Raw genomic sequence first — 25,456 nt, forward strand, 5'->3', positions numbered from 1 at the left:
CTCCTGTCTCGGGTGTTTCGTACACCTCCAGCCTTAGGGGCTATGCGTGGCTCCTACCACCCCCATACTACGCCCCAAGCCTCGCAGATGTAATGGACGTTATTCTGTCCCACCTCTCCCTCTCTCTCTCCCCGCGCCCTTCTCTCCAGGGCCTGAGTAATGCCGCCCTGTCTCAGGGGCCGCACTGGGGCTTCTCAGCAACCTCCCCTTCTCTGGGGCTTCTCAACTGCCCCTCTCTGGGGCTGGGGTCTGTGCACCCTGAATGCTGTGCCCTCACTGGCGCTGGGGTCCCCACACCGCTGAGAGTCCCCTATGAGGCCTCCTCCAATCCCTAATAGCCTCACCCAAACCACCGGTCTAACAAATAGCAACACAACACAAGCCTCTTGGCTATAACGTAAACATAAGCTGCCCAGCTATAACTACACTCAAACCTACTGGGGGTGCTCCATCTCGCCGCAGTGACAGACACTGCTTCCGCATCCAGCTTCTCTTCTCTTTCCTTAACCGAGAGCTCCTTCTCTGGCTGCTGGTAGGGAACTGCCTCCTGGTCTCCTGCCTGTGGTTTATATAGGAGCCAGGCCCTGCCCCTTCTTGTCAGCTGGCTAGGCAGGGGTGAGTCATTAGTTCCCTTTGGTTGCCTCTGCAACCAGCACCTGAGGGGTTATCCCAGCTCTCCAAGTAGCAGGCACCCTAGTGCCCTGCTACAGGTACCATCGTGGCACTTCAGTGATTTGTGGGTAGAGTTGAAACCTGTGGATCTACAGAACTCTGCCGCTACAGCTATGGACAGTTGTCACATGTTGATAAGGGATACTGAAGATATAAAACTAACTGATAATCATTTGCTGACAGCAGAGTACTGGTGAGATTCAAAGATCTTAAGGTTCCTTTCCAGGCTCTGTCTTTCCAGTGGGCACAGATATCTTCCCATTCCCCACAAGCTTCCTTCCTCTTCCATCCATACAGTTTCTGCCTGTTCCAGTCCTTTCCCTTGCTCTCCTCTGGCTCCTTGTCTTAGTTCCAGCCTGCTTAGGTAGCTGATCCTACATGCTACGTTTTTCAGTCTAGTCTCCTTGTCTGCCAAGTGCCGTAGAAAAGGCCCATGCGGTGATGAAGAACCTTGTCTTCACAGAGAGTTTGAATAGTGTGCATTACATAAATTTGAGGGCTGTGAATTGAAAATTAAGAACAAAAAGTACCATATAACTGCTCATTAAGTAAGCACTGTGTATTAAAGATTATGTCATAATAGACACAGGGGCCCCATCCACATGTGGTATGGACATTTGGTTCCCTGGGGACAACTAGCAGTGGCGCATCTTGCGTCACTGCTAGTTATCCCCAGGGAACGCCTGTGCCACATGCCCTCTGGCGCATAGCAAGTTACCTTGGGGGCGGTAGGGGAGGCCGGAGATAACAGTGAGCAGGCTGCAGCAGCCTTACCTGGGGTCCTTAAGGCCTCCCGGGGCTGCTGCAGCAGTGATTCTGCCATGCAGAGCCTGGCTGGTAGCTGCAGCCTGGTTCTGCTTTTGGGTGGTGTATGCTGCTTGTGCGTGGACTGCTCCACTTTTACTCTCCACAGGTTTTTTTGACCCCTGGATATTCAGGGTTCAAAAAAACTCTGCACTGCTCCTTTGCAGTGCAGAAAACAACTGAACGTGCAGTATGTGGCGCTGCAGATGTGTGGTATGTGGCACTGTAGACAGCTATGCTCATCTGGATGCAGGCAAGGGTGGCAGATCAGGTTGCCTAGGCCACTTTAATTCTGCCGTTCTTTGTCACTCAAACATTTGATGTTTAAAATACCTTTTCTTCACTGTAATATTTCATATGAGTAAGGTATGTGGCCAACACATTTCAAATTCTTTGGATATTTAGCTATATTCTACCGGTGAAAGATTCAAATTTTATTTCTCATACCGGTGAAAGATTCAAATTTTATTTCTCATGGCATGCCCTTTTTTCATCATCTGTCAGTATTAAGAGCTCAACTTATCCACTGCTGCACTTCAGAGACGTCTTATTTACACATGGTTATATTTTAATAAGCCGTTATTTTTTTACTATAGACTTCATGACTAAACCCCTTATTTCCTCCACTCAATAAACGTCTACAGCATAAGAAACCACAATATTTTGTAATATTGTGGTTAACTGGTACACAGGATGATGCAGGAGTTGGACTTCTCCAGTAGCTAAAAGGAGTCTACTCTTGTTTTTAAAAATGTATCTTTTATTGATTTAATTTCACCAAAGGAAATATAAAGTATGTTGCAAAAATAAACCTGTTTTATGAAGTTGACTAAATGAGCAGGCCAACTTGTGTCTGCCCATTGTGTCCTAATGTGTTGCCTTTAGAATACTGGTTACATCCCCAGCTCTGCCACAGACTTACCTTGGGCATGTCGCTTAAATGTCTCTGCCTGTTTCCATTTGTAAAATTGCAATTAAATGTGCTCTGCCTTCTGGCACTGGTTTGCCTTGTCTGTTTAAATTGTAAACACTTCAGGGCAGGGAGATTCTCTTACTGTGTTTCTGCAATGTCTCACACAAAGAGGCCCTAATTTTGACAGTAGTTTTGGAACTTTGCTGAAATCAGTGCCCTTTTATTCTTAAAGGAGAAAACCGATATAACTACCCCCCCCCCCACCGAGTATTGTTCGATTCTTTATAGGCGTTTATCGGGGAAGAAGGGGAAATAACCTGAAACATAACATAGGAAGTCTCAGCTGTGGCAGTTTCTTCTTTAACAATATTGCATTTGCTTTTAGTGTACTGAATTATGATGCAGATAATTAAACCACCTTTAATGAAAAGATGTTCTGACTGAAATGTCATTTTCATTAATCTCAAAAGCTGCTTTGAGCCCCACACATGCAGATATCATTGCAGCATTAGAAGCCAAATCCCATAAGACGACCCCCCCCCCACTTAATCAGATATGATTCAGAGGGAATAGCTTTCATCAATTATTTAAAACATATATTTTTGGCTCCTGTGTACTATTCACAAGCCTCTGCTGAGTAACTGTCGAAGTTCTTTGCTCTCCTCCCCTCTCCCCCAGCCCCACAGTTTTCTATTATGCCCTTTTGTTTTGTCATGTCAGAAATGAAACTCATTGGCCACATCCTGTGTTTCTTATTGGTGGTGAAGGGCATCTAGTACATTTTGTACATTGTAAGTTAAGAATCCAGAAGTGAAGTAGTACTTTTTGGAGGTTTTTAAAATTATTTTGTATTGTGAAAAATGTGTGGTTTTGTTCAGTAGACTGATTTACTGAGCATGTGCCAAAACATTTTCTGCCAAAGCTTTTAGCTTTATTTTAATGTAGCTTTTTGCATATGACCTTTTTTCCCAGATGTGCATATTCTCTTATAGTTTACCATGTTGACTTGACCTTTACATATATTAAAGTACCTTTCCTTTCCGCACTTCAACCACAGAAGTACATTGTATGTTAACTTACTATGTAGGTTTAGATGGTCACAGTTCTAAAGCCTGTCAAGCTTTTTTCGGACATCCATGAGCATGCTGTATGACACTCACATTAGAATCAGCTCTTACTCCCTTAGATAATGTTAACTCACATGTAGAGACATGTGAAACAATGGCAAGAGGACCAGCCTAACAGTTTAACCAATTCAACTCAGCTTAATGTTGTTAGAGATCATTCTTAGAACTTTGCGCTTGGGTAAGTTTATTATACAAAGTCACTTAGAGTTTTAAAAAGTTATTTCTGTTTGAATTGTTTATCAGGGATCTTCAGAGAGAGTTTAACAGAGGTTAGGACCCCAGTTACATTCAAAGAAAAAATAGGTCTAGAAGAAACCTTGGGATAGCATATGGTCTAATTCTGCTTAAGGCAGGATAATCTCTGTCTAAACTATTCCAGACAAGTGTTTTTGTATCTTGCACTTAAACTTCCAGTGATGGGGATTTCACAGTCTTTCTAGGTTCTCTCCTCCAGTGCTTAGCCACTTTCATATTTAGAAAGTTCTTCCTAATGCTAACATCTAACCCAGTGATTCTCAACAAAGGTGCCACTAGATCCTTTTAAGGGTGTTGCACAAAATCAGGTGTATAAACAGCACTGCTGTTAGGCACGTAAACAGCATGAATCACACATGATTCACAAAATAAACCTAGATATTTCAGATAGGAATCTATAGTGTCAAGAACACTCTGACTTGTTTTGGTCATTCTCAGTTCTTTGCAACAGAAGATTTTTTCTATTGTTTTTCTGTAGTCAAGAAAGGAACTGATATTTTTCTGAGGGGTGTCTGGAGTATAAGGTGTGCCGCACGTCAGATCGCTGGTTCTCAGTGTACTCTCCCTTGTTGCAATTTAAACCTATTGCCCAAGTGGATAAAGAAAATAATTCATCATTATCCTCTTTCTGATAACCCCTTTTGCCTTTCAGGACTTACATCCGTAAGAACTACTTCACAGTCGGGGCAGCTAGGATCTGGAACCAACTTCCAAGGGAAGTGGTGCTGGCTCCTACCCTGGGGGTCTTTAAGAGGAGGCTTGATGCCTACCTGGCTGGGGTCACTTGAGCCCAGTTTCCCTCCTGCCCAGGCAGGGGGTCGGACTTGAAGATCTACACGGTCCCTTCCGACCCTACTTCTATGATTCTATGACTTCTCAAATCCGTGTTCAATCTTCTCATCTCTAGTCTACATACTTTCAACGTTTTCTTCTGTTTGTTAATTTCTGTTAATTTATCCTGGCCTTTTTTTCAGGATAGTGTTAAGTTATTCAGACCATCATAGCTCGCTCCCAGAGAGTTTTCTTCAGTACTTCACTTCACATTTGTGTCTAGTTGTTCCTGTGTATTTTCCTTTTCTGAAATTCTTCCTATTTATTTATTTACAACCGTTTTTTGATTTATCAAGCTACTTTAAATCATCATCCTGTCCTCTGAAGTGTGTGCTACCTCACCCATCTTGGTTATCATGGGCAGATTTGCAAAATTAGGTGTTCAAATCCATTCCCAAATCCACTACTGAGGGTACTTAAGAGTGCTGGATCCACTTGATACCTCATCCCATTGAGCTGTGGATAACTGCTCTTTGAGCATGATTATCCAACTAGTTATCACCCAATTAGTTTAATCTAGCCTGTATTTCCTTAGTTTACTAAAACAGCGTGATAGACAAGATACGTCAAATTCCCTGCTTCTTCCTCCCTTCCCCCCAACCCCCATCTACAAAGATACTTACTTTATTACAGAAATCAATTAATTTGGTTAGGCATAACTTGCTCTTATAACAGCCATGGGGTTTTGACTGATTATCCTTGTTATTCTGTAGGGGTACTTTTACACGTGCTTGGAGAGGGGGGACGGGACACAGCACTCTTGGAGCTGCACCATTTAAAGTGCCACAGCGTCTTGTGTATCAGCGTCCTTGTGCTTCAAAATGGCAGTGAGGGCGCTTGAACTAAAGCTTATTCAACAGGACATGAGAAAATGAAGAAGCAGCAAGTTTGCAGATGATACCAAGCTGGGGAGGTAGTAGATATGCTGGAGGGTAAAGCTAGGATTCAGAGAGACCTTGACAAATTGGAGGATTGGACCAAAGGTTCAGAAGTTCAGTAGGGACAAGTGCAAAGTCCTGCACTTAGGATGGAACAAGCCCATGAACTAGTACAGGCTGGGGACCAACTGGCTAAGCAGCAGCTCTGCACAAAAGGACCTGGGGGTGACAGTGGACAAGAAGTTGAATATGAGCCAACAATGTGCCCTTATTGTGGAGAAGGCTAACAGCATTCTGGGTTGCATTAATAGGAGTGTTTGTTGCCAGCAGATCAAGGGAAGTGATTCTTCTTCTCTATTCAGCACTGGTGAGGCCACATCTAGAGGACTGTGTACTACAAAAAAGGATTTAGACAAATAGGAGAGAGTCCAACGGAGGGCAGCGAAAATGGTTAGGAAGCTGGGGCACATGACTTATGAGGAGCGGTTGTGGGAACTGGCCTTAATTTAGTCTGCGGAAGAGAAGACTGAGGGGGGATTTAGTAGCAGCCTTTAGTTAACTGAGAGGTGGTTACAAAGACGATGGAGCTGGACTGTTCTCAGTGGGAGCAGACAACAGAACAAGGAGCAATGGGCTCAAGTTGCAGCAAGGAAAGCTTAGATTAGATATTAGGAAAAGATCTCTCACAAGGACAGTAGTAAAGCACTGGAACAGGTTACTCCCAGAGGGGTTGAGGAATCTCCATCGTTGTAGGTTTTTAAGACCTGGCTAGACAAAGCCTTGACTGGGATGATCTAGTTAGGGATGGTCCTGGCTTGAGCAGGGGGTTGGACTAGATGGCCTCCAGAGGTCCCCTTCCAATCCTAATTTTCTATCGTTCAACGAAAGCTGGAATTTCAAGATACCATATGAAGAACAGGATTCGTGTTAGCTCAAACAAGAAGACTAAGAAACAATGCTAACGATGAATGCTGGACTTCATGTTGCACAGATATCTGTAACAGCCTGGCAGTCTTTTTTAACCTTGTCTGTCTAAATCTGTGTGATGAGTCGCAACCTATTTTACTTGCAAGATATCACATCACTGGTTCTAGATCAAAAAAACTTCCTGAGATTGTGGCAAGCACAGGTACCTTAGAATTAGTGTATGTTTATTTGGTAGGCAGCTAGGAAAAGGCAGAATGTTAAATGATAATGGGTAACCTTTACAAACGAGGCATAAGTTGTGAACAACATGAAAATCTCAACTCCTAAAATGAAATTTTTCCACTGGTCCTTTCAATCCAGGATTTTGGACCAATATACTTTTAAAGCCCAGAGTAGAAAGATGGTTTATTTATTCATAGCCACCATTTTATTTGAATAGTTAAAAACATGCATCCAAAATAAACATAGCTCTTCTCAATAACTTTAAAGTGTATTACTCTCTTTCTCAAGGTTTTATTTTACCAACTGGCATGGGACAAGTGAAAATGAGCCATCCGTCTGTAGACATACGCCAAAGAAATCAAAGAGTGCTTATGAGAAGAAAATTTTGCCAGATGGAAGCCCAATACTTGATGGACACTCACTAGAATACCTTTTTGCCCAGGTAAGGGATGTACATAAGAGAGCCCCAAGGCATTTCTCCTGGGCTGGAATGGTCATATGAGTCCATAAATATTGTTAAAACAGAATAAACATTGCTGAGAAGTTTTATATAATTTTATTCTGATCCCTTTCTGTTCAGATGGGTTTGTTTGGTGTGGAACAGTCTGGTGGAAAATTCCATGCTGTGTTTATTGCACAGCTTATTCTTGTATAGAAAATAATTTGCCCATAGAAGACGAGATGTAGAGAGATTTGTTTAGTCTCCTCTCAGTACGGAATGGTTCTTTTCGCAGTATGTTTTATAGTAATATGTCTAGTCTGGCTTTAAATGTCCCACACCACAGATCTTGAACCTTTTCTTTTGGGTACCCATTCTACAGTCTGAACGTTTACAACCCCTGCAGTTCCCTAGCTGATTAATAACAGCAGACTAACTTGAAGAGTAACTTGGCATGCTTGTGTACTATTATAGAAATTGTGCAGTGTTAACGTTTAGTCTGAGTCCTTGTAAAATATAACTAAGGCCCCTGCTATACACTACATATGTTATGCAGCTGACTGATTAATCACAGAATAAATTTAGACTGGCCACATGTGCAAAAATAAAGACTGGCCACAAATACAAAGTAATTATCACATGATAAAAATGACTGTCCAGCTATAATGTTAGTGCTTGAAAATGTGTAACATCTCTATAGCTAGTTTCTATCCAGCTTTAATTTGAATATGTGGTAGGGCCCACATTCAAATTAAAGCTGCATAGAAACCACGTCGTGACCACATCTACAGTATAAAACTTTGTTGGAAGGTGGGGTCCCTGCTTCAAAGAGTCTGTACTCTTTGAGGAACACAAAAGATGTTACAACCTACACCCCCCTCCCTAAAAGATCCCCCCCCCCCCAATGCTGGCTGACTATACAGAAGAAACCAGGAAATAGACCGTTTAAAAGGTGCCTTTCAATTGGTAGAATGCTCTCAAGTGAACAGAGCAAAGAAATGGGGGAGGAGGAGAAGCAGCCGGAAGCATATTTATTTACTGATTTTTTTTTTTCAACTCAAATGCTCTTTTGCATTAATTGTGATTTCAGTTGCTACATAATTTTCAGGCAGAAACTTGACCTGCAAAGTCCATTCCGTTTTAGAAAGGAGATTGCTGTGAAGAGAGCTGCCAGGGCGAACATGCCTTGGTTTGTTGTGAAAGCCACAGTAAAGAAAATGTAACAGTTACTACAGCTGAGCAAGTGTTGGGTGGAACCAGTTACATTTAAAGGAATGAAGGAGACTTGCATAAAAGATGTTGGGTGATTTAATATTAAGGGAGATTACCCAACATTACTGTATAAAGCATCTGGGTCATACATCTGTATCAGTATACTTAGCATAATTACTGCTTGAAAGCATGCTTCGTACCTGATCACTGTCAGACTTTTTAATAGTGCGTTACTGCATGTGTCACAGCAAAAGAGAGAAAGAAAATGATTAGTCATTGTCATGAACTTTGAGAGAGTGCTCCCAAAAGTACCACTTTTGAGTGGCATTCAGAAAAAATAGAATGTAAAAATCTCAACTCCAGTACTAGACAAGAAATAAGTCACTCACAGAACAAATAGAGGGCAAAACTGCTACTCTGAAAATCTAACCTTTAAGATGTAATCCAAGGACAAAGTATTATGAACAGGGACATTAGGGTCAGGGAGATTTAATGTGAACTGTAAAGATCACTTTATTGAAAAGTGAGTATCTTGTTGATTCCATAAATGCTTATTAACAAAGACGAGGTTTTTTAAGCAATGCTGGAAAAGAGGGTTCTTTGGAAGGCTGCACTGATGAGTATGAATCAGCTATATGGCCCCAGTTCTACAAACAAGGTCCACACAAGTAGACCCCTTGTGATCATACTGACTCTTAAAGGTGACAGTGGGGCTTGGGTAGAGCATTGATGTCTGTAATCAAAAGTTGGGGTTTTATTAACCAATTCTTTATGGTCCTGCCTGTGCTACAAAAACTCATTTTTAGAAGTGTGAATTGTCAGGCACAGTTCTTGGTTGCTGTGCCCTGAACAGGAATTTTCGAAGTGGGGTTTGTAATGTGGCTTTAATGCACAGGAGCCTATTTTACTGCACATTGGACTGTCATGTCAAAAACTATAGGCTCCTGTGCATTAAGCATCACTAAAAAGTGTGCACTTTTGCTGCTGCGCATTAGGGCAGACTAATACACATTTATTTAGTATTTCTCATTAGAGGTACTAAATTTAATGCACAGTAGCAAAAGTGCATTAATGAACATTTAGGTGCGCCCTTTGTCTAGGAGACAGCACTGATCCACTGTCACTTCTCCCCAGCTTTTCATGACTTTCTGCTTTAGAAGTTTCTGCTGATAGGCAATGTAAGGTTTGCGGTCTTGAGGCCATGCTGGCAAATAAGAGACAAGCTATTGCAAATGTTATTAAAGCTGGTGTCTTTTCTTTACTTTGCATTTAGGGACAGCATGATTTGGTGAAGGGCCTGGCCCCAGTTCGAGACCCTAAAAATGATCAGGAAATTCATGAAATCGAAAATGAATGTCTGGGAATGGCTGTCCTTGCAATCTCTCACTTTGCCATCAACAAAAACACGAAGCTGCCAGATCTTCCCAAGGATATCAGGTAGGTTGCAGTAGCTTTGCACGCAGTGTGTGGACACTGCTTCTCTCCACTGGAAGAAATGTTATACCTGTTAAAGCGTGTATAGATATGTTGCCCTCTTGAGGTGACCCTGCAGAGTATATAAACCCTGATATTACGCCTGCTAATAAATTACCCCTTTTGGGGTAGGGGTACAATAGGAAGATGCTGTTGTGTTAGGTTACCTGCTCCTAACCAAAATAAGTGCAGGTATCGCATACAACAAAAACAAGTGACATCCACAGAGTCCTGGCTATTGATGAAATTGTCAAACTTTATTTAGCATGTCATTTTACTACAGAAATTGATTTAGAAGTGGTAGCTTTATTAGCAGCTGCATCTACTAGGTTTCCAAGGGGTAAATTTAAAAACCCACAACTTCCAAATTTCTTTTAGCAACATGAAGTATAGTTAAGCTTTTGTACTCACTCTCTTGATGTCAGTTACATGGCAGGGGGTGGTTTTTGCCTCTCACAACATGAAATTAAATTCACATGACTATAATACTGTACCTTTTTAGGGTGGTAAATTTACTGATCAATTAACATATCCATTCTTTGAAGACTATATGAAGGACTAAAGTCAACATTTTCAAAAGTTTGAGTCCATATTTAGGCACCAAAGGAGGTGCAATAAGCAGAAGTGGCAAGCACTTACAGGTCCTTTTGATTTTATTTGGTAATTAAGTTTCCAGTTAAAACAATTTTTGCCTAATTAATGAAAAAAGTGCAGCATATTGTTACCTACAATTTATTACCTTTAAAATATTATACTGTATACCCTAAAGAGTTGAATTAGCCATTTATATCTGAGTGCATCACAGATGAAGTTTTCAGATAAGATTAGTGATTTTTGTTCTCTCCATCAAGTATCAGAAACTCTTTCTCTGTGCACTGTGAAGTTCTGCATCTGTTTTGATAAATTACTTTTATTGGAAGTGAGTTATATTTTAGAAAACTGAAAATTAAGGAGGCAGCGATGTTTATGTTCCATTGTTTTTTCCAGTTACAAGCGTTATATTCCTGAAACTTTGAACAAGAGTATCAGACAGAGGAATATCTTAACCAGAATTCGGATAAACAATGTTTTCAAGGAGTTCCTTAAGGAATTTAACAATAAAACCATTTGTGATAGCAGCGTGTCTCCACATGACCTGAAGGTTAAATACTTATCGACAATGGAAACTTTAACAAAACATTTTGGAGCAGAAATTTTTGAGACTTCTTCATTGCTGATTTCATCAGAGAATGAGAAAAACAGATTTAATTTTGGAGAAAATGAGAATGTTCCACAGTATGAAGTGATGGTGACAGGGAACAACGGAATACAGTGGAGGCTCAAGCCAAATGTGAGTGTCCGTTTACCGATAAAACTCATTTCAGCATAAGGTCTTTCTTACAAGGAAATTAGAAACTTAAAAAATTGATATTTACAAAATTAGTAACTGAAGTTTCATCTTTGTACTCTGATCTTGTTATAACCAAGTTTTTAAAGTTTATGACCAACAGTTAATAAGATTTAGTCACTTATTCCTTGTAAAAGACAACCATGCTAAAGCACTTGCCTTTATCTATAGAAAAAGCTCTGGTCAAAACATACTTAGATCATCAATGTGGAAACTGCAGGCATTTTTCTGAGTTGTGAAAATAACTGTCTCATGGTTTAAGCAGTTAGTAGATTTTGGGTAAGCTGAGGTTATTTGGCAAGGATGTGCAGGTCAGAAATGAAGTTTCTTGGCAGAAATGCAAGAGAACTGACACGAAGCCTGTACAATGCCCAGGATTGGCCGGTACTAGTCCTTTGCTTGTCTGAGTGCCAGTCACTGTGGCTGTTATTATCTACCCCGAATTATCCAAGCCAAATATTTCCCTTCAGGTTTAAAATACATGATTTGTATTGAATATCTGCATCTATTCAAATAACTAACACTGATGAGCATGTATAGGATGGGCAGTAAAGTCTTCCTCCTCTAACTTTACATAGAGTTAATTTTACTGGAGGCTCTTGCATTGTACTAAATGATCCTAAACATTTGCTTTATCCTGATGTCAGCGTTTGTTAATGCTTCTTAGGGAGATTAGTGCACACAAGCAAAAGTAGAAACTGAATTTTCAGATTAACACCAGCTGTATTTAAAAATCCTTGTTCTCAGTTTTGTGTTCATAGATAAGGCCACCTTGCTCAGTCACTTGACTGCATGTAGAACAACACCAAATATTTTCGTGATAAACCTGAGTACAAAAAAGGACTCTGGGAGACAGAGCAGCCATGACAGGGCTGACTTGAAGTTTGCATTTTGGGCCTTGTTTTCCAGGTGTGAAGAGAACCTGGCACATAATAGGAACTAAATCAATATGAATCATAATAACGACAATAACAATAATGAACAATGAAAAATGTGCATGCTCAAAACCACAGATGATAGGGAATGGGATCTGCAAGTGTGACACATTCTCTCCTAGAAATCACTATGTAGTTATAAGGGCCTCACTTGAGGAGTGTAAATAGATGAAAAATCATTATCACACTCCCGTCTGCTCCTCTAACATCCTGTCTTACATGTTTATAACTTAAACTACTGAAATATGCAAGTTTTAAGAATGTTAATCAGAAAAATGGCATCCGAATTCTTGTGTCACGGCTTCTGCAGGGCGGAAAATGGACATGCATCTAAAATTGCGTTGGGATCTACACTTAGCAATGGCCTGTCTCATGCATTTTAGTGTGGGACAAGAGTTTAGATGCTGATAATTGTTCAGCATCCTGTTCTCCTTCCAAGATTGTGTGCCTCTGCAGACAGACTCTGCAAGGCTGGTTGGTCATTCACCCAGTGGCTTTCCTGCCTGCAAACCCTCATGCTGCAGTACGTATGTAGATAGATGAATGGATGTCTGTGGGAGCTGAGCTGAGTGTGATGTGTAGGCCAGATTGGCTGCATTATCTTAACCCCAGCATCCACTTCTATGCATGCAGAGTTTCTGTGGAAGGGACCCATGGCTTCCATTAGGGGTTGGAGCAGTGTTGAGCAGGGAGCTGCTCAAGAGCTGTATGTTTCGCCCACTCCCTCCTCTTCTGCTGTTCTTGCTACCTTTACATACCATTTTACTTTTGTTTGCTTCCCTCCATGCCCTGCTTTAGAGCGGAATATAGGACTTTTATTTCAAACTTCCATGTGGTAGAAAGAACTGTAATTAAGGATTGTTCTTATGACCTTCTGGAGCAAGCAGCCTGTTTGAAATTAGAAAATGAGAATGGATATTTGAGAAGGAGATCCAAGAAAATGTAGACACCCAGCTCCTCTTTGTGTTGATTGAAAAGATGATGTTGGTTTTCTAAGGGCTTATCTTTAACATCAATGAGACACATGATTTGTAAGCCTTAGTAGATCAACTTTATGAACAGTATAGAAGTAACATTACTCTTTCATATAGATGGAGGAACAGAAAGAAAGGTTAATGGACTTGTCAGGTTGCACAGTGAATTGGTGGCAAAAGCAAGCCCAGAATGTATGAATTTGTTGCTCTCAACCTTGGGCTTTATAAAGAAAATGTTGGGCTCACAAGTAAGGATAAAGAGAAGATGTGAGTGATTTTTTTTTTTTTAAATGGCTGAGAGCTGCTAAGTGCTCCAGAACTGCTGGTGCAAACCTTTACTTCCATCACCAAAAAGCCGATGTTTATTATCTGTACCCCTTGTTTGCAGATTCAACAGACTGACAAAGAGAAACATAAACTAAAGAGGAAGAAATTGGATGGCAAAAACAAAAAGGATGAATTAAAAACCAAAATCCAAGAGGAGTGGAACAATTTTTCATACTTTCCAGAAATCACACATGTTGTCATAAAGGAGTCCACAGTCAACATTAACAAGCAGGACAACAAAAGGATGGTAAGAGCTTTGCCTGGGTAAGTTCCCTTCCGGTGGAAGGAAATAGACACATTTTTGTGGGGCAGCAACGGTGCCATTAGTACTGTCTGTTCCTATTGTCATTCTTCTAATGGACATTTAAGGGTACCACATAGTGTATGTGCCTCTTGAATAGTAGCAATATGTCCCTCACCACTCCACGTTTGTCATTCTTCCTTGAGCCCCAAAGCAGTCACTATATGGGAAGAATCCCACCACACTTCTCAATTTGGTGTATCCTGGAGAGACAAAAGCAGCAAGAGGGAGAGAGAGCAGTAGGGCTGGAGAGAAGAGAAACAGACAAACAGAGAAGGAAGGATCAGGTAGGGGATGAAGAAGAGTATCATTAAATGCAGGCATAAGCTTGTTTCTGCCTCCAGATGCTCCCATTACAGAAACTACCAAAACATGTATGGGCCTGAATCTCAGGGGGCATCACCCCACTGCTGAGGAATTTGTGGAACTCTACATGGGTGTCAAGAGTCTGGACTACCGGATTGCATTGCAAGACTAGGGTATAGCGTGGCTTGGCCTACAGCAGAATAGTCTTTGCTGGACAGTTACTGGGCAGTACAGGGTGATATTTAGGGCCATTCCAAATGTTTTGTTTCAGACATATGTACTGGGCAACAACGTTATTCAATCCTGTAAAGAAATCCTAATGCACATGAGTTCCTGTATTCAACACCATCCTTCATTTTCTAATCACAGTAATTCTTGACCGAATTATCTTTTTTTCAAGGAATTAAAACTCTCTTCACATGCAGAGGCCTTGTCATTTGCGTCATTGATAGATGGATACTTCAGACTTACAGCAGATGCCCACCACTATCTCTGCACTGATGTTGCTCCGCCTTTGATAGTGCACAACATAAAAAGTGGATGCCATGGCCCCATTTGGTTTGTCAAATACCATTTATTTTTTATAATGTTTTCTTCCTTTAGTTCCATACACATCCCTTGAATTCATTGAAAAAAAATCTGAGAAATTTAGAAGGATTCCAAACAAACAGATTCTTGCAGGCCAAAGGTGGCAAGGGGAGTTACTCTGTTGTAAACGGGACTGATGGCAAATGTTTTGTTTTTAAATTTCCAAACTAAATTTTCCCCAGGTGTTTATGGAGGGAGTGGAGGATGTTGGAGACAATTTTCCTAAAAAAACTGATCACCAAAAACAGTGTACAAAGCTTGTTAAGTAGGATGGGGTTTTCAAAAGCACTCACCATCTGTCTAACTCTGTCCTCACTGAAGCCAGTGGTGAAAGTGGCAAAATCCCAAGTAATTTCAAGGGGAACAGAAGTAGTTCAATACCATGTGTTTTACGAATCCTGCCTTAAGTACCTGTCTTTCATGTGCCACACCTCTAAAGATGGAAAACATTTTGATGCCATAAATCTGCAGGCTGTTACAAATAAAACATAAACAACATTTCTTTACATAGGCTGCAGTTCAATTCTCTTGTGCTATTTTACATAATATTAGTTGTTTTATAGTGAACATAGAATAAAGAATTCTGGTTTCCTGTCTCAAACTAACCACTTCTTCCTGAATTCTTCCTCCTTTTGGGCCAGCCTGACATGGGAATCTCAGCAGTGATTCAGTGCGCATCAGCTTGCTCGTCAATAAAACCACAACATTCAGTTATCTTACAGGAGTAGGTTGAGGCTTAATTCAGTAATGTTTGTGAAGACCTTTTACAGAGATTGTACTAGAGACTTGAAAGATTGGGAGTCACTTAACCAAAGCTGAACTGTGCCTTTCCTGGTCATGAGATCCTTGGATGCATGTGCTAAGTGGCATTTTCCTTTTTAAATTAAAAAGTAAACACACTTTTCCTTTGTTTCACTTTTTGCTTGGTTGCTTTCCTCCTTTTCTGGATCTGTCCACTGTGCATAAAACAATTGGTCTGCAAGTGACATGTCCGCAAGTGCAGTATGTGTGTCATGATGGACTGCTACAACTTAAGGAAATAATGACTGTCATTGAAAACGGGCTGAATTCTCAGAAATTTTAAAGATGCGACGAAGGCATGACATGCAGTCCTGGAGGCAGTCCCTGCCCATCCCCCCACCCCTCAAATTTACCGGATGTTTGTCTCCATCTATTTTTGTTTTGCTAAACAAAGTATGCATATAATGCACACAGTATAAAACATGCTTTACTAATAATAGAGCTGTCTGGATATTGCAGTTGAACACTCTTGTTCTATAGGCAGCCCTGTTCTCGTGGGGAGGGGGGAACAGTTAAAATAGAGTTGAATGCTACTGCTCGTTTGTTCTGTATCTTCATTCACATATTAATTGTTTCAGCACCGAGTACGCCACCAACAAATTGAGACTAGAGGGGAATGAGGAGGGAATGTACGTGCTGAGATGGAGTTGTACCAATTTCAATCACATCCTCATGACAGTGACGTGTTCTGAAACCTCGGAGGTATATTGGAACGTATATCACTCAATGATGTTTTTAGCTGAGTTCACAATGTCTGAGTCATACAGATGATATAATTTCCATAATCCATGCTAGTCTAGAACATGTTCCTCTTCCCTCTATTAGTAGGTCCCTGTAGAAATAACAACTGGCTGCTTACAGGTTCGGTCTCCCCAGGTAATGAATGGTGTTCATTACAGAGATCACGTTATTAACTAGATTATAATTTAACTCCATGTTATGTCTGATTAGGCTGCTTGCTTCTGCAGCTCGTGTTATAAAGCTGCACTAGATCCTCAATCCTTGGGTAATTAGAAGGTTTCTAGCTTTCAGCCTAAATTCATTCTTAGCCAGTTTATCTATTTGTTCTTTTGCCAATATTGTCTTTTGGCTTAAATAGCTTTTCCTGTCAGGGGATTGAACTCAATGACCCAGGAAGTCCCATCAGGTCCTGTGTTCCTATCTGATGGAAGGAACAGTCCTTGGCTTACAGAACTGGGTCCCAGTATTGCTCTACCAATTCCACTACTCTAGTGGCAGTTGCATGAGTGTGTAGGAGCAAATTGGCTCAGGGTTGTCAGAATTAACTGAAGAAAAACACAGTAATATATGCAGGGTTGAATGACAGATTGATGCTGAGACAATAAGGACCGTATGAATCCAAAAGCTCTCAAAGATTTCAGCCATTATGGCAAGTGGCATAGAGGTTCCTTCATGTAAAATAATGAAGTGCAATATATAAGGGAAGGGAGCTGGGAAAACAGATGTGTATTCAAGGCACTTTCATGCAGGGTTTATCTTCAAATGAGTTTTGTCTGAGCAAGGAAGGCTTCAGGGCTGTGCCCTTAGTGTAAGAAATAGCAAAAATCATGAAGTAAGAGAGGTAGGGACACTGGAGAGTAAACACATGGACGTAGGAAAACAGAACAGTTGCAGCTCGAAGGCAAAAAGTCTGAACCAAAGTCCATTAAGTCAGTGGAAGCTTTCTACTTGGACTTTGGCTCAGGACCAAGTGCTTAAGCTGTTTACATAGGAATCAAATTATGCAAATGGCTCAGACAAAGTATAACATTGCTAGAAAGAATCCAATGAGGCAAGAAGGCACATTTGAGGTATGGCAGTCAAATGGGGAGGAAAGGTGCTGATGACATATGGCACTAGCAGACATTTAACATGAATATAACAGTTTTCATTTAGAGAGCTTAATTTATATGCCAAAAGTGGGTAGAGATGGGGAAAATGAGTCACTGAAATGCAAAGTGGGGTTTGTCTTGGAGAACTTGGGACTCAGAAGAGTACAGAGATTGTAAAGGTGTTCAGGAGCACAGAGACATCAGTCTATGCCCTTATCTTTCCTCTGAACTGGTACGTATTTGATCTAAGACCTATCCCTTTAAACATTTGAAACTCTTCACCAAGGCCACTGAGTGTAATCAGCAAACTTAAAAAATTCTGCTCTTTCAAGGGGTCTTTCACTCAGCATCTTGACCAGTTTATCTTCTGTCATGGTGCATCTTACTACCTCTTGTGGATGTAAAAATATTTTAGATATTTATGCTTTCAAGCATGGGTCCAGATTTAGCACTCAGTGAATTAATGGAGCAGAATGCCAAAGGAGCTAATGGAACAACTGGACATTAGCTTCATTCTATTTTAGGTTATGTCTTGTCTAAGAGCAGGATCCATAAGTTGGGCTGGATGCCTGTCTATGCCTTTACATCAGCGTATTAATATTACTGCTTCAGTTCTGCTCCTGCCTGGGACTGAAATGTATTGGGATTCTAGTGCCTTTTTGTGCTACCCAGCTAAGGACTGTAGCTAAGGAGCAAGCAATAAATTTGTCTCTGGTGTTTCTTTGGCTTTATTGGGGTAGTCACAGACTTGGTCCCTAATCTGCTTTTTGGCCTTGGGATAGTGCTTCATCTTTGTGATTTGATGTTTTGTCTTTTTTTAAATTAATTAATAGTTACAGGTAAACAGTTCAGTCCAGTACAAAAACTTCCAGATTGAGATGAAGAAAAATGAGTGCCTTCTGCATGGCTCCAATAGGTCTTTCTCATCCCTAAAAGAGCTGATGGATCACTTGAAGGGACAGATCCTTAAGACAGACAATATCAGCTTTACACTGAGGAGATGCTGCCAGCCGAAACCAAGAGGTAGGCTCTGTTCTTTTAGATGAGGAGAACTGAAGGCACTCTGACAACCAGAGGGTGTGGTGATTGTTTTAGATTGTCATTTTAAGTAACTTTGACAAAGGTTTTAAAACATAAAATATAAACATAACTTATTTATTCTTGGACTGAGGGGAAGCTTCTGTTTTTAAACAAGCTGAAGTCTCCAAGCACTGTGAATAACTTAATTTGGAAAATTATGTGAACTCAGCACAAAATACTCAAAGTATCATTGGTGCTAGTATCATTGGGGCAAACTTTTTCAATTGGAGGTATAAAAAGACCTGTTTGTCTTGTGTGTAAGTAGCAGCTCTGCACACCTGGGTTATTAGGTTGGTTTAAATGGAAAATGTCACAGCTGATTCATGAGTTGAAGTACTGCTTAACACTGTAAACTGTAAGCAGGAACTGTATAGGGGGCTTCCCTAGACCTCTACAGAACATGTACACTCAGCAGCGATGCTTGCAAGTGTTGTGCTCCTTTGTTTGAACAGAGGAAGTGTGTAGCCTGTGATGTAAGGTCATGATCTTTTACTTAAAGATCACTTGCTCTTCAGATCAAATGTTAATAATAATAATAATAAAGGAGACCCAACAGAAATTTGATCCCACTTTTATTGCTCTGTGAGGACTCGCCTGGAAGTCAGTAGAAACTTGTTGAGCAAGGACCACAACATCACCTGTGCTGGAAATGGGGAGAATGGAACTTTTGTGAACTGTGACTGTCCATTTTATTAAAATGGATTTTTTTTTCAAATTGCTTGTAGCTGAACTTTACATGAAAGAGGAAGCAAAGAGTGGTGTGGTGTGGTCTGGTTGATCAGATAACAGCTTCCTGTTAGAATAAGGGAAATAACGGAGCAGCAGTAGCTACGTTTTTGTTTTTGAAAAGTTTAGAGAAGTATGTTCTGTATACATATGAAAGACAATTTATATTTCTTAAATAACAACCTTAGCAGCACTTCTTAAACAAATAGTAACAAGAATTACTATCTGGAGCATTGAGAGATTAAAGCAATTACATTTTTTAAAAGCCCAGATAATTAAGAAATTATCTGCAGTTGTAGCACTGTTAACATGATGGAGGAGAAGCTTGCTTTGCCGGCTGAGCCCACCTCCTCTTGACCTTAGAGTTGCATTTGCTTATGTCAGTTGATCTCAGCTTTGGTGGGAGTTTTTGCTGTATGAAGAACATGAGGTCCCCCAGGTTCCCTGTTTTGCCTCTTCCTCTTTGCCTTTTCTAGAAGTTAAGTAACATGTTTGTAATGAAGTCTAGCCTAGACCTGATAAAAGAATTGTTTCATCTTAGGTCAAAAGGTAGCCTTGAGGCACATGTTCTATGCCTGATAATGGGAATGTGGCACCTAAAGCCATCAGATCACGGGTTTCTGCACACTGGTGTACATTAATTGCTGCTGCAGACAGAGTTTGTGCCATTCTGATGGGCTTTTCTCTACCAAAGGCACAAGGAAAGAGGGAGGCTTCCTGAGCCTTCATTTTCTCTACCCCCCTTGAGGCAGTTACTTTTATTATACTCAGAGCAAGAAGGCTGTTAGTTCTCCCTGGGTACAATCCTAATGAGGCGGAGGAGACATGGCTCTCTTTCGCCCATACCTATATAGGCCAGTGAATCTGGCCATCCACAGGAGGGAGTGCCTACTATGCCCACTGTGGCTGGGTACAGGGCTGTGCCAGGCAGCCCTAGGATGCACCGTGCACAATACTTTACAGAGCTCATTTGGGTCCTGTATGTTTCCTAATGCAGTAAGCACCAGCTTTTTTTTTTTTTTTTTTTTTTACTTACTTGGTTACGTACAGAAAAACGAGGCCGATGTTCAGATTAAAAAAAAAATGGCACAAAATTATCTTCCTGGATTTCCCACCAGGAGGTAGAATAGGAGAAGTTGTGCAGACACGATGTCAGATTTACTTCCCAAACAATCCAGTGATTTTTTTTTTTTGCTCACAGTGAACATATAAAAAGTCAAAACCATTATTATCCGAACTGTTGGAAGTAAAGAATTATAATGGCTTTTATTTACTTATGTTTTTGACAAAAACACCCCTTTCTCTCTTCCTTGTTTTCCAGAAATCTCCAACTTATTGGTGGCAACAAAGAAAGCTCAGGAATGGCAGCCAGTTTACTGTCTAGGTCAGCTGAGTTTCCATCGAATCCTCAAAGAAGAAATTACCCAAGTAAGTAGCTAATGACTTTCACCTTGCTTTGCTGATCCTTTCATTCATTTAATATAACCAAACAAAAATGTGAGGCCTTTGTTCCCAGTGAAATAGGATGAAATCTCAACAGTTTTATATTTTTGCCCCAAGAGATTTTATTTGAATCATTATTTGCTTAACAAAGAGGTATGAAGCCACCCACTGTGAGCTCAAGCAGTGTTGGTCTGCATACTTGTGCATAAAGGGAAGTGGGGTAGGAGGGGAAAAAAGAAGAAAACAGACAGACATCTTTGCATACCCTATAGATACAAATTTCTGTCAGGAGGCACACTTTTTGTAGCAGTTGTCAGATGTACCTGGAAAACCTCAACCTTCATGTTGGTGTTTGGAAGAGATCTTAATGCCTTCTGAGCTATACTCTCCTCATTTCATTTTGTAAAAGTTCCTGTATTTTTGAAGGGCCTGATCCATTAGAGGAACAGAGCCTACATACATTGAGATCATGCCCAGCAGGAGGGAGCAGGGGGGATAAACAGGTAAACTAGCAGCCTCCAAGAAAACTTCTGGGAATTGAATTTCTGTTATCAGAAGTGATGTAGAAAGCAGGGTAGATTTGTACTTTATCCTGCCTTAGGAACATAAGCCTTTCAGAAAGCAGTTAAGATTTAGGCATGTAAATCACTTTGGTGCTTTTGAAAATTTTATTCAAGATTTTGTGTTTTGTTTTTTTAACTGAAGATTTTAGGCTCAGGGTATTGATGGTTTGTAAATGCATATGTGTAAAAAAAAAAAAAAAAAAAAAGCCAACATTGTCAGCACACACTTTTCCTTAGAGAGGAAATGTTTGTTCTCTCTCGTATCTCCGAGACTGAACTCCCTGGAATATCACTTCCTGCATTTTTTGTAATGCTTTAGGCATCTCATCAATATCTTACTGTAAATAAGAGATTAGTCATTATTTATTCATTCTAATTACATTATATCATAGTGGATTTGTTTGGTATTAATGTAGATGTGATATCCCATTAATACCTAATGAGCTCAGTGTAATGAATATCCTTACAGAGAATACCAAGGGGGGAAAAGAATGATGAGCTGTCATTTTTTATTTTCTGTTTGGTAACAGACTGCTAACACTTGAAGCAACGTATTATTAATTTAAATGGGATGTGGGGTTTTGAGTAGCAGCCTAGGTGGTGATTCTGGTGTTTCTGGATTTACACATCCAATTCATTTCATGGTTTGAAAATGCATTTTGTCTTAGGGTGAACACCTGGGAAGAGGAACAAGGACACAGATTTACTCTGGGATTCTCAACTATAAGGAATATGAGAATGAAGGGTACCAGGATGAAAAAGAGATCAAAGTCCTCCTCAAAGTCTTGGACCCCAGCCACAGGGATATTTCACTGGCAAGTTATTTAGTCATTAGTATGACAGATAAGGAAGGAGCCAACATCACATTGTATCCATTTAGAAGTGTACTGCCTAAACAATAGAGATTGCATACAAAAACACAGGATGTTGGGGGGAGGGGAGTTAAGGCCAGCCTTTTTTAGACACAAGATGTGCTATCAACACTTCTCAGGCACTTGGCAAGATCAGCATTACTCAATCAGGTGTTGGTTTTTCAAGTTAGATACAGACTTAGGCCCCAGCCCCTCAAGCACTCATGTATTCAAGTAACTTCTCAAATCAGCTGTCCGCTTGGCTAGGGACAGCAGTTTATACATAAACCGGTATTAAGTGATTGGAAACTGGTTCAAATCTGTAACACAACAGAAGTTCAGTGCGCATAAATTGCTTTCAAAATGGCTGAAACTGTCTCAGATAAATCTGGATGGATGTAGTATCAGACTTAACTGATTTAGGTTAAATCAGTTTATTAAACTTCTGTCCCGGATCCCTCCAGATTCAAGTTAAGTCACAGTCCCCCAGCATCCCAGGATGCTTTGCACCTCCTCTACAAACCCCCCTTGCTGTGGGGGCAGACTAGTCTTGGCCCAAGCATCTGTTCCAGCTGAGCAGGCAGGTGGGCCACTGCAACCATGTAGCTGCTCTTCCGGAATCAAAAGTGGATGTCTGTTCACTTATTTATCGGTTCAATTTATGCAATTTAGACTAACCTGTGAAGAATGAATTGATTAGCCTTGGGCTTTTTGACTGTTTGTTCTTAGCATTTGAGTGCAACCAAACTGCACAGGTTTAACTGTTTGCTCCAAAACACTATCTAGGTTCCAGTTCTCCCATGGGCTGGGAGGCAGGACTCTAGATTCTGTCAGCAGCTGTCACTGACATCATGTTCCACCATCGAGTTAATTTGTTTAAACTTCATTGTTCCTGTGATACGTAAAGAGAGACGCAACATTAGCAAGAGGCTTTGAGAGCCTTGTGAAAGAGTTGAGACATTTGCATGCCATGCAGATGACGGCCCCTCACTACATACATCTACCACTTTCACATGTTGATTCTGCCCATTATCAGAGACACTGGTCTTTCCTAAACTACGCACACGTCGTTGTTACCTCACCCTTGGTTTGTTTCTTTTAAGTGTTCTGCTTTCCTTCAGGGGAAGGCAGTGAAGTGCTGATATTTACTTTTGCTATATCACTTTGACAGGCATTTTTTGAAACAGCAAGCATGATGAGGCAGGTTTCCCACAAACACATCGTCCTTCTTCACGGGGTTTGTGTCCGTGACGTGGAAAGTGAGTACAGTTACAATTGGTTGGAATGCGCTTCTTCTGACGTGAGGGTAGAGACTGTCTTTGCTCAGGGGCTGACAGGTCCAGGGTTGGGATTTCTGGGTGCCACCTAGTTCTAGAAGTAGAACCGGGATAAGAGGCCTTTTCCCCTGCTTCAAATCATAACACAGCTTTCACTCATTTTGCAATCATTTGAGCAAATCCTTATACACCATGGTTCCCTGGGATCTTGACAGGTCTGCTAGTAGAGGTCAGAGTCAAGAGACGTGGGGACAGTGCTCACATCATACCTAGTTTGTGTCCAGTGGGCATTTTGTCTTCGGTATTGTTAATTTGGACTCTTTCACGAGCAGGTTTATTTTTTATTTAAAACAGATGAAGCAGAGACTTACTAGTGTTGTATAGCTGTCTCCCTTGAGGAGGCCCAGTTACACTTTGGGTATTATTCCAGACAGTACTATTGTGGCAGCATGGTGTTTTTTTTGTTTTTTTTTTTCTGTAGATATTATGGTTGAAGAGTTTGTTGAATTTGGGCCTTTGGATCTCTTTATGCGCCGGAAAAGTGATGTTCTTACAACTCCTTGGAAGTTCAAAGTAGCTAAACAGCTCGCAAGCGCACTAAGCTACTTGGTAAGTAGATAGTTTCATACCTCTAATTACATGATCTAAGTCACAAGATGTAGTTTAATTCAAAGTTCAGATGTACATGCCATACTGTTGAATAGACTGCAGGGGACATCTGTGACCTAGTAAAGAGAATGGAAGTCAGCATGCTTCCTTTCAGGTCTCAGCATACTGTTTTAATGAATTTCCAAGGCTTCCAGAGTGGATGAGCGCATTTTTAATGACAAATCAAGTGTAAGTTCCATTGCTCTCATTGATTTATGGCCTTGGTCAAGTCAGTTTTTGTGTGCTTCATGAAGCAGGCACAATATAATGCTCATCCACTTTTGCAAAGTGCATTGAAATCTGGGAGGAAGGTGGTTTATCAATGCAAAGGATACATCTCTTGCACATGCTCCAAGAGAATTTTCCCTAACCTTTTTAGCTCAGGTTACAACTTTAAATATTTTGCATCCAGTGTTTTGGCTGCATAAACAAATGCTGTTGCAAAAAACTGCCACGTCTTTGAATGTACTGTAACTTTTCTGTTGAATACAGGAGGATAAAGATTTAGTACATGGAAATGTGTGTACTAAAAATATACTGTTGGCAAGAGAGGGAATAGACAGTGAATATGGTCCTTTCATAAAGCTGAGTGACCCAGGAATTCCCATAACTGTGCTGTCCAGACAAGGTACAGTATATGAGCCCGGGTTATTATTTTTAACATGGTTGGGAAGGGATAGAAAATGTTTTTTATTAGCATTCTTTCCCATTCTCTTTTCCACTTTATACAGTTCCAAGTTACATGTATTCACAAAACTGCATTCAGGTGAAGAAAGTTGCATATAGAAGTTTTGAGCCACATTCTAGTTTCTTTCCATTTTAAGCACACTCTATAAACAGCAGTGTTGGGTCTAAAGAGCAAATCTAGCAGGAATCTCAGTGTTACGAAGGTTGCAGGACACACCCAACATTTGTAAAAGTCAAGAGAATATACTTTCATTTAGAGAGAGGTGTTTCAGACTAAACTGTTCTCTAAGAATAGGTTTTTTCTAAAAGGCTAAAGGAGTTCTAGAGAAAACGTGATAGTATAGTATGGTGTTCTACATCCCCAAGGAGAAAGAGAGGCAGTTTTCTATGTTTTGATACTATAGCCCGTATCAATTCTGTGTTTCATCTCAGAGTGCGTTGACCGAATACCTTGGATCGCACCAGAATGTGTGGAAGATTCCAAAAATTTAAGCATTGCAGCAGACAAGTGGAGTTTTGGCACAACACTATGGGAAATCTGCTACAATGGAGAAATACCCTTGAAGGATAAGACATTAGCAGAGGTAAAAGTTTGTTGCGTCAGTCTTGTGTTGCCCCTTCAGCACATTGGTGCATGCCCAGATTGAGTTTATGGAAGTTTAATGTTTTCAGTTCAGTCAACTCTATTTCAGTCTCAGGTGGGTTTGATAGATAAATACTAGGACCTGGGCTAGGCTTTCATACAAAGAGCACTAGTTAATGCTAATTACAGACCCTTTCCCCCTTTTTCACAGTGGCTTTCCTGAACCAGGGTAATAGGGGATTGAACTTCAGGAACACTTCATGCATCCACATAAAGCAGTTGTACGTGTTACATCTACACCACACTTACATATCCCAAAGCACTTCACTAAAAGAAACAGCTTCACTGAAATGCCTTTTACCTTTTGAGGAGGAGAGCAGGAGTCAGCCAGCAA

The 25,456-nt window shown here is 40.6% G+C and overlaps 1 protein-coding gene across 1 annotated transcript in view; it reads left to right on the forward strand.

Annotated features, from left to right (window-relative positions):
- Positions 1 to 25,456, forward strand: part of JAK1 (Janus kinase 1) — a 96,140-nt gene that overhangs the window by 61,011 nt on the left and 9,673 nt on the right. The window contains exons 6-18 of the mRNA XM_006030878.3: positions 6,918 to 7,071; positions 9,554 to 9,717; positions 10,741 to 11,083; positions 13,438 to 13,623; positions 14,384 to 14,541; positions 15,951 to 16,074; positions 18,038 to 18,227; positions 20,332 to 20,438; positions 21,685 to 21,831; positions 23,039 to 23,126; positions 23,626 to 23,753; positions 24,285 to 24,420; positions 24,912 to 25,063. Of these exons, the coding sequence (XP_006030940.1) occupies positions 6,918 to 7,071; positions 9,554 to 9,717; positions 10,741 to 11,083; positions 13,438 to 13,623; positions 14,384 to 14,541; positions 15,951 to 16,074; positions 18,038 to 18,227; positions 20,332 to 20,438; positions 21,685 to 21,831; positions 23,039 to 23,126; positions 23,626 to 23,753; positions 24,285 to 24,420; positions 24,912 to 25,063 (2,077 nt within the window). The remainder of the gene's footprint in view (positions 1 to 6,917; positions 7,072 to 9,553; positions 9,718 to 10,740; positions 11,084 to 13,437; positions 13,624 to 14,383; positions 14,542 to 15,950; positions 16,075 to 18,037; positions 18,228 to 20,331; positions 20,439 to 21,684; positions 21,832 to 23,038; positions 23,127 to 23,625; positions 23,754 to 24,284; positions 24,421 to 24,911; positions 25,064 to 25,456) is intronic.

This window comes from Alligator sinensis, unplaced genomic scaffold, assembly GCF_000455745.1.
Source record: "Alligator sinensis unplaced genomic scaffold, ASM45574v1 scaffold982_1, whole genome shotgun sequence".
In the NCBI taxonomy this organism is placed as follows: domain Eukaryota; kingdom Metazoa; phylum Chordata; order Crocodylia; family Alligatoridae; genus Alligator; species Alligator sinensis.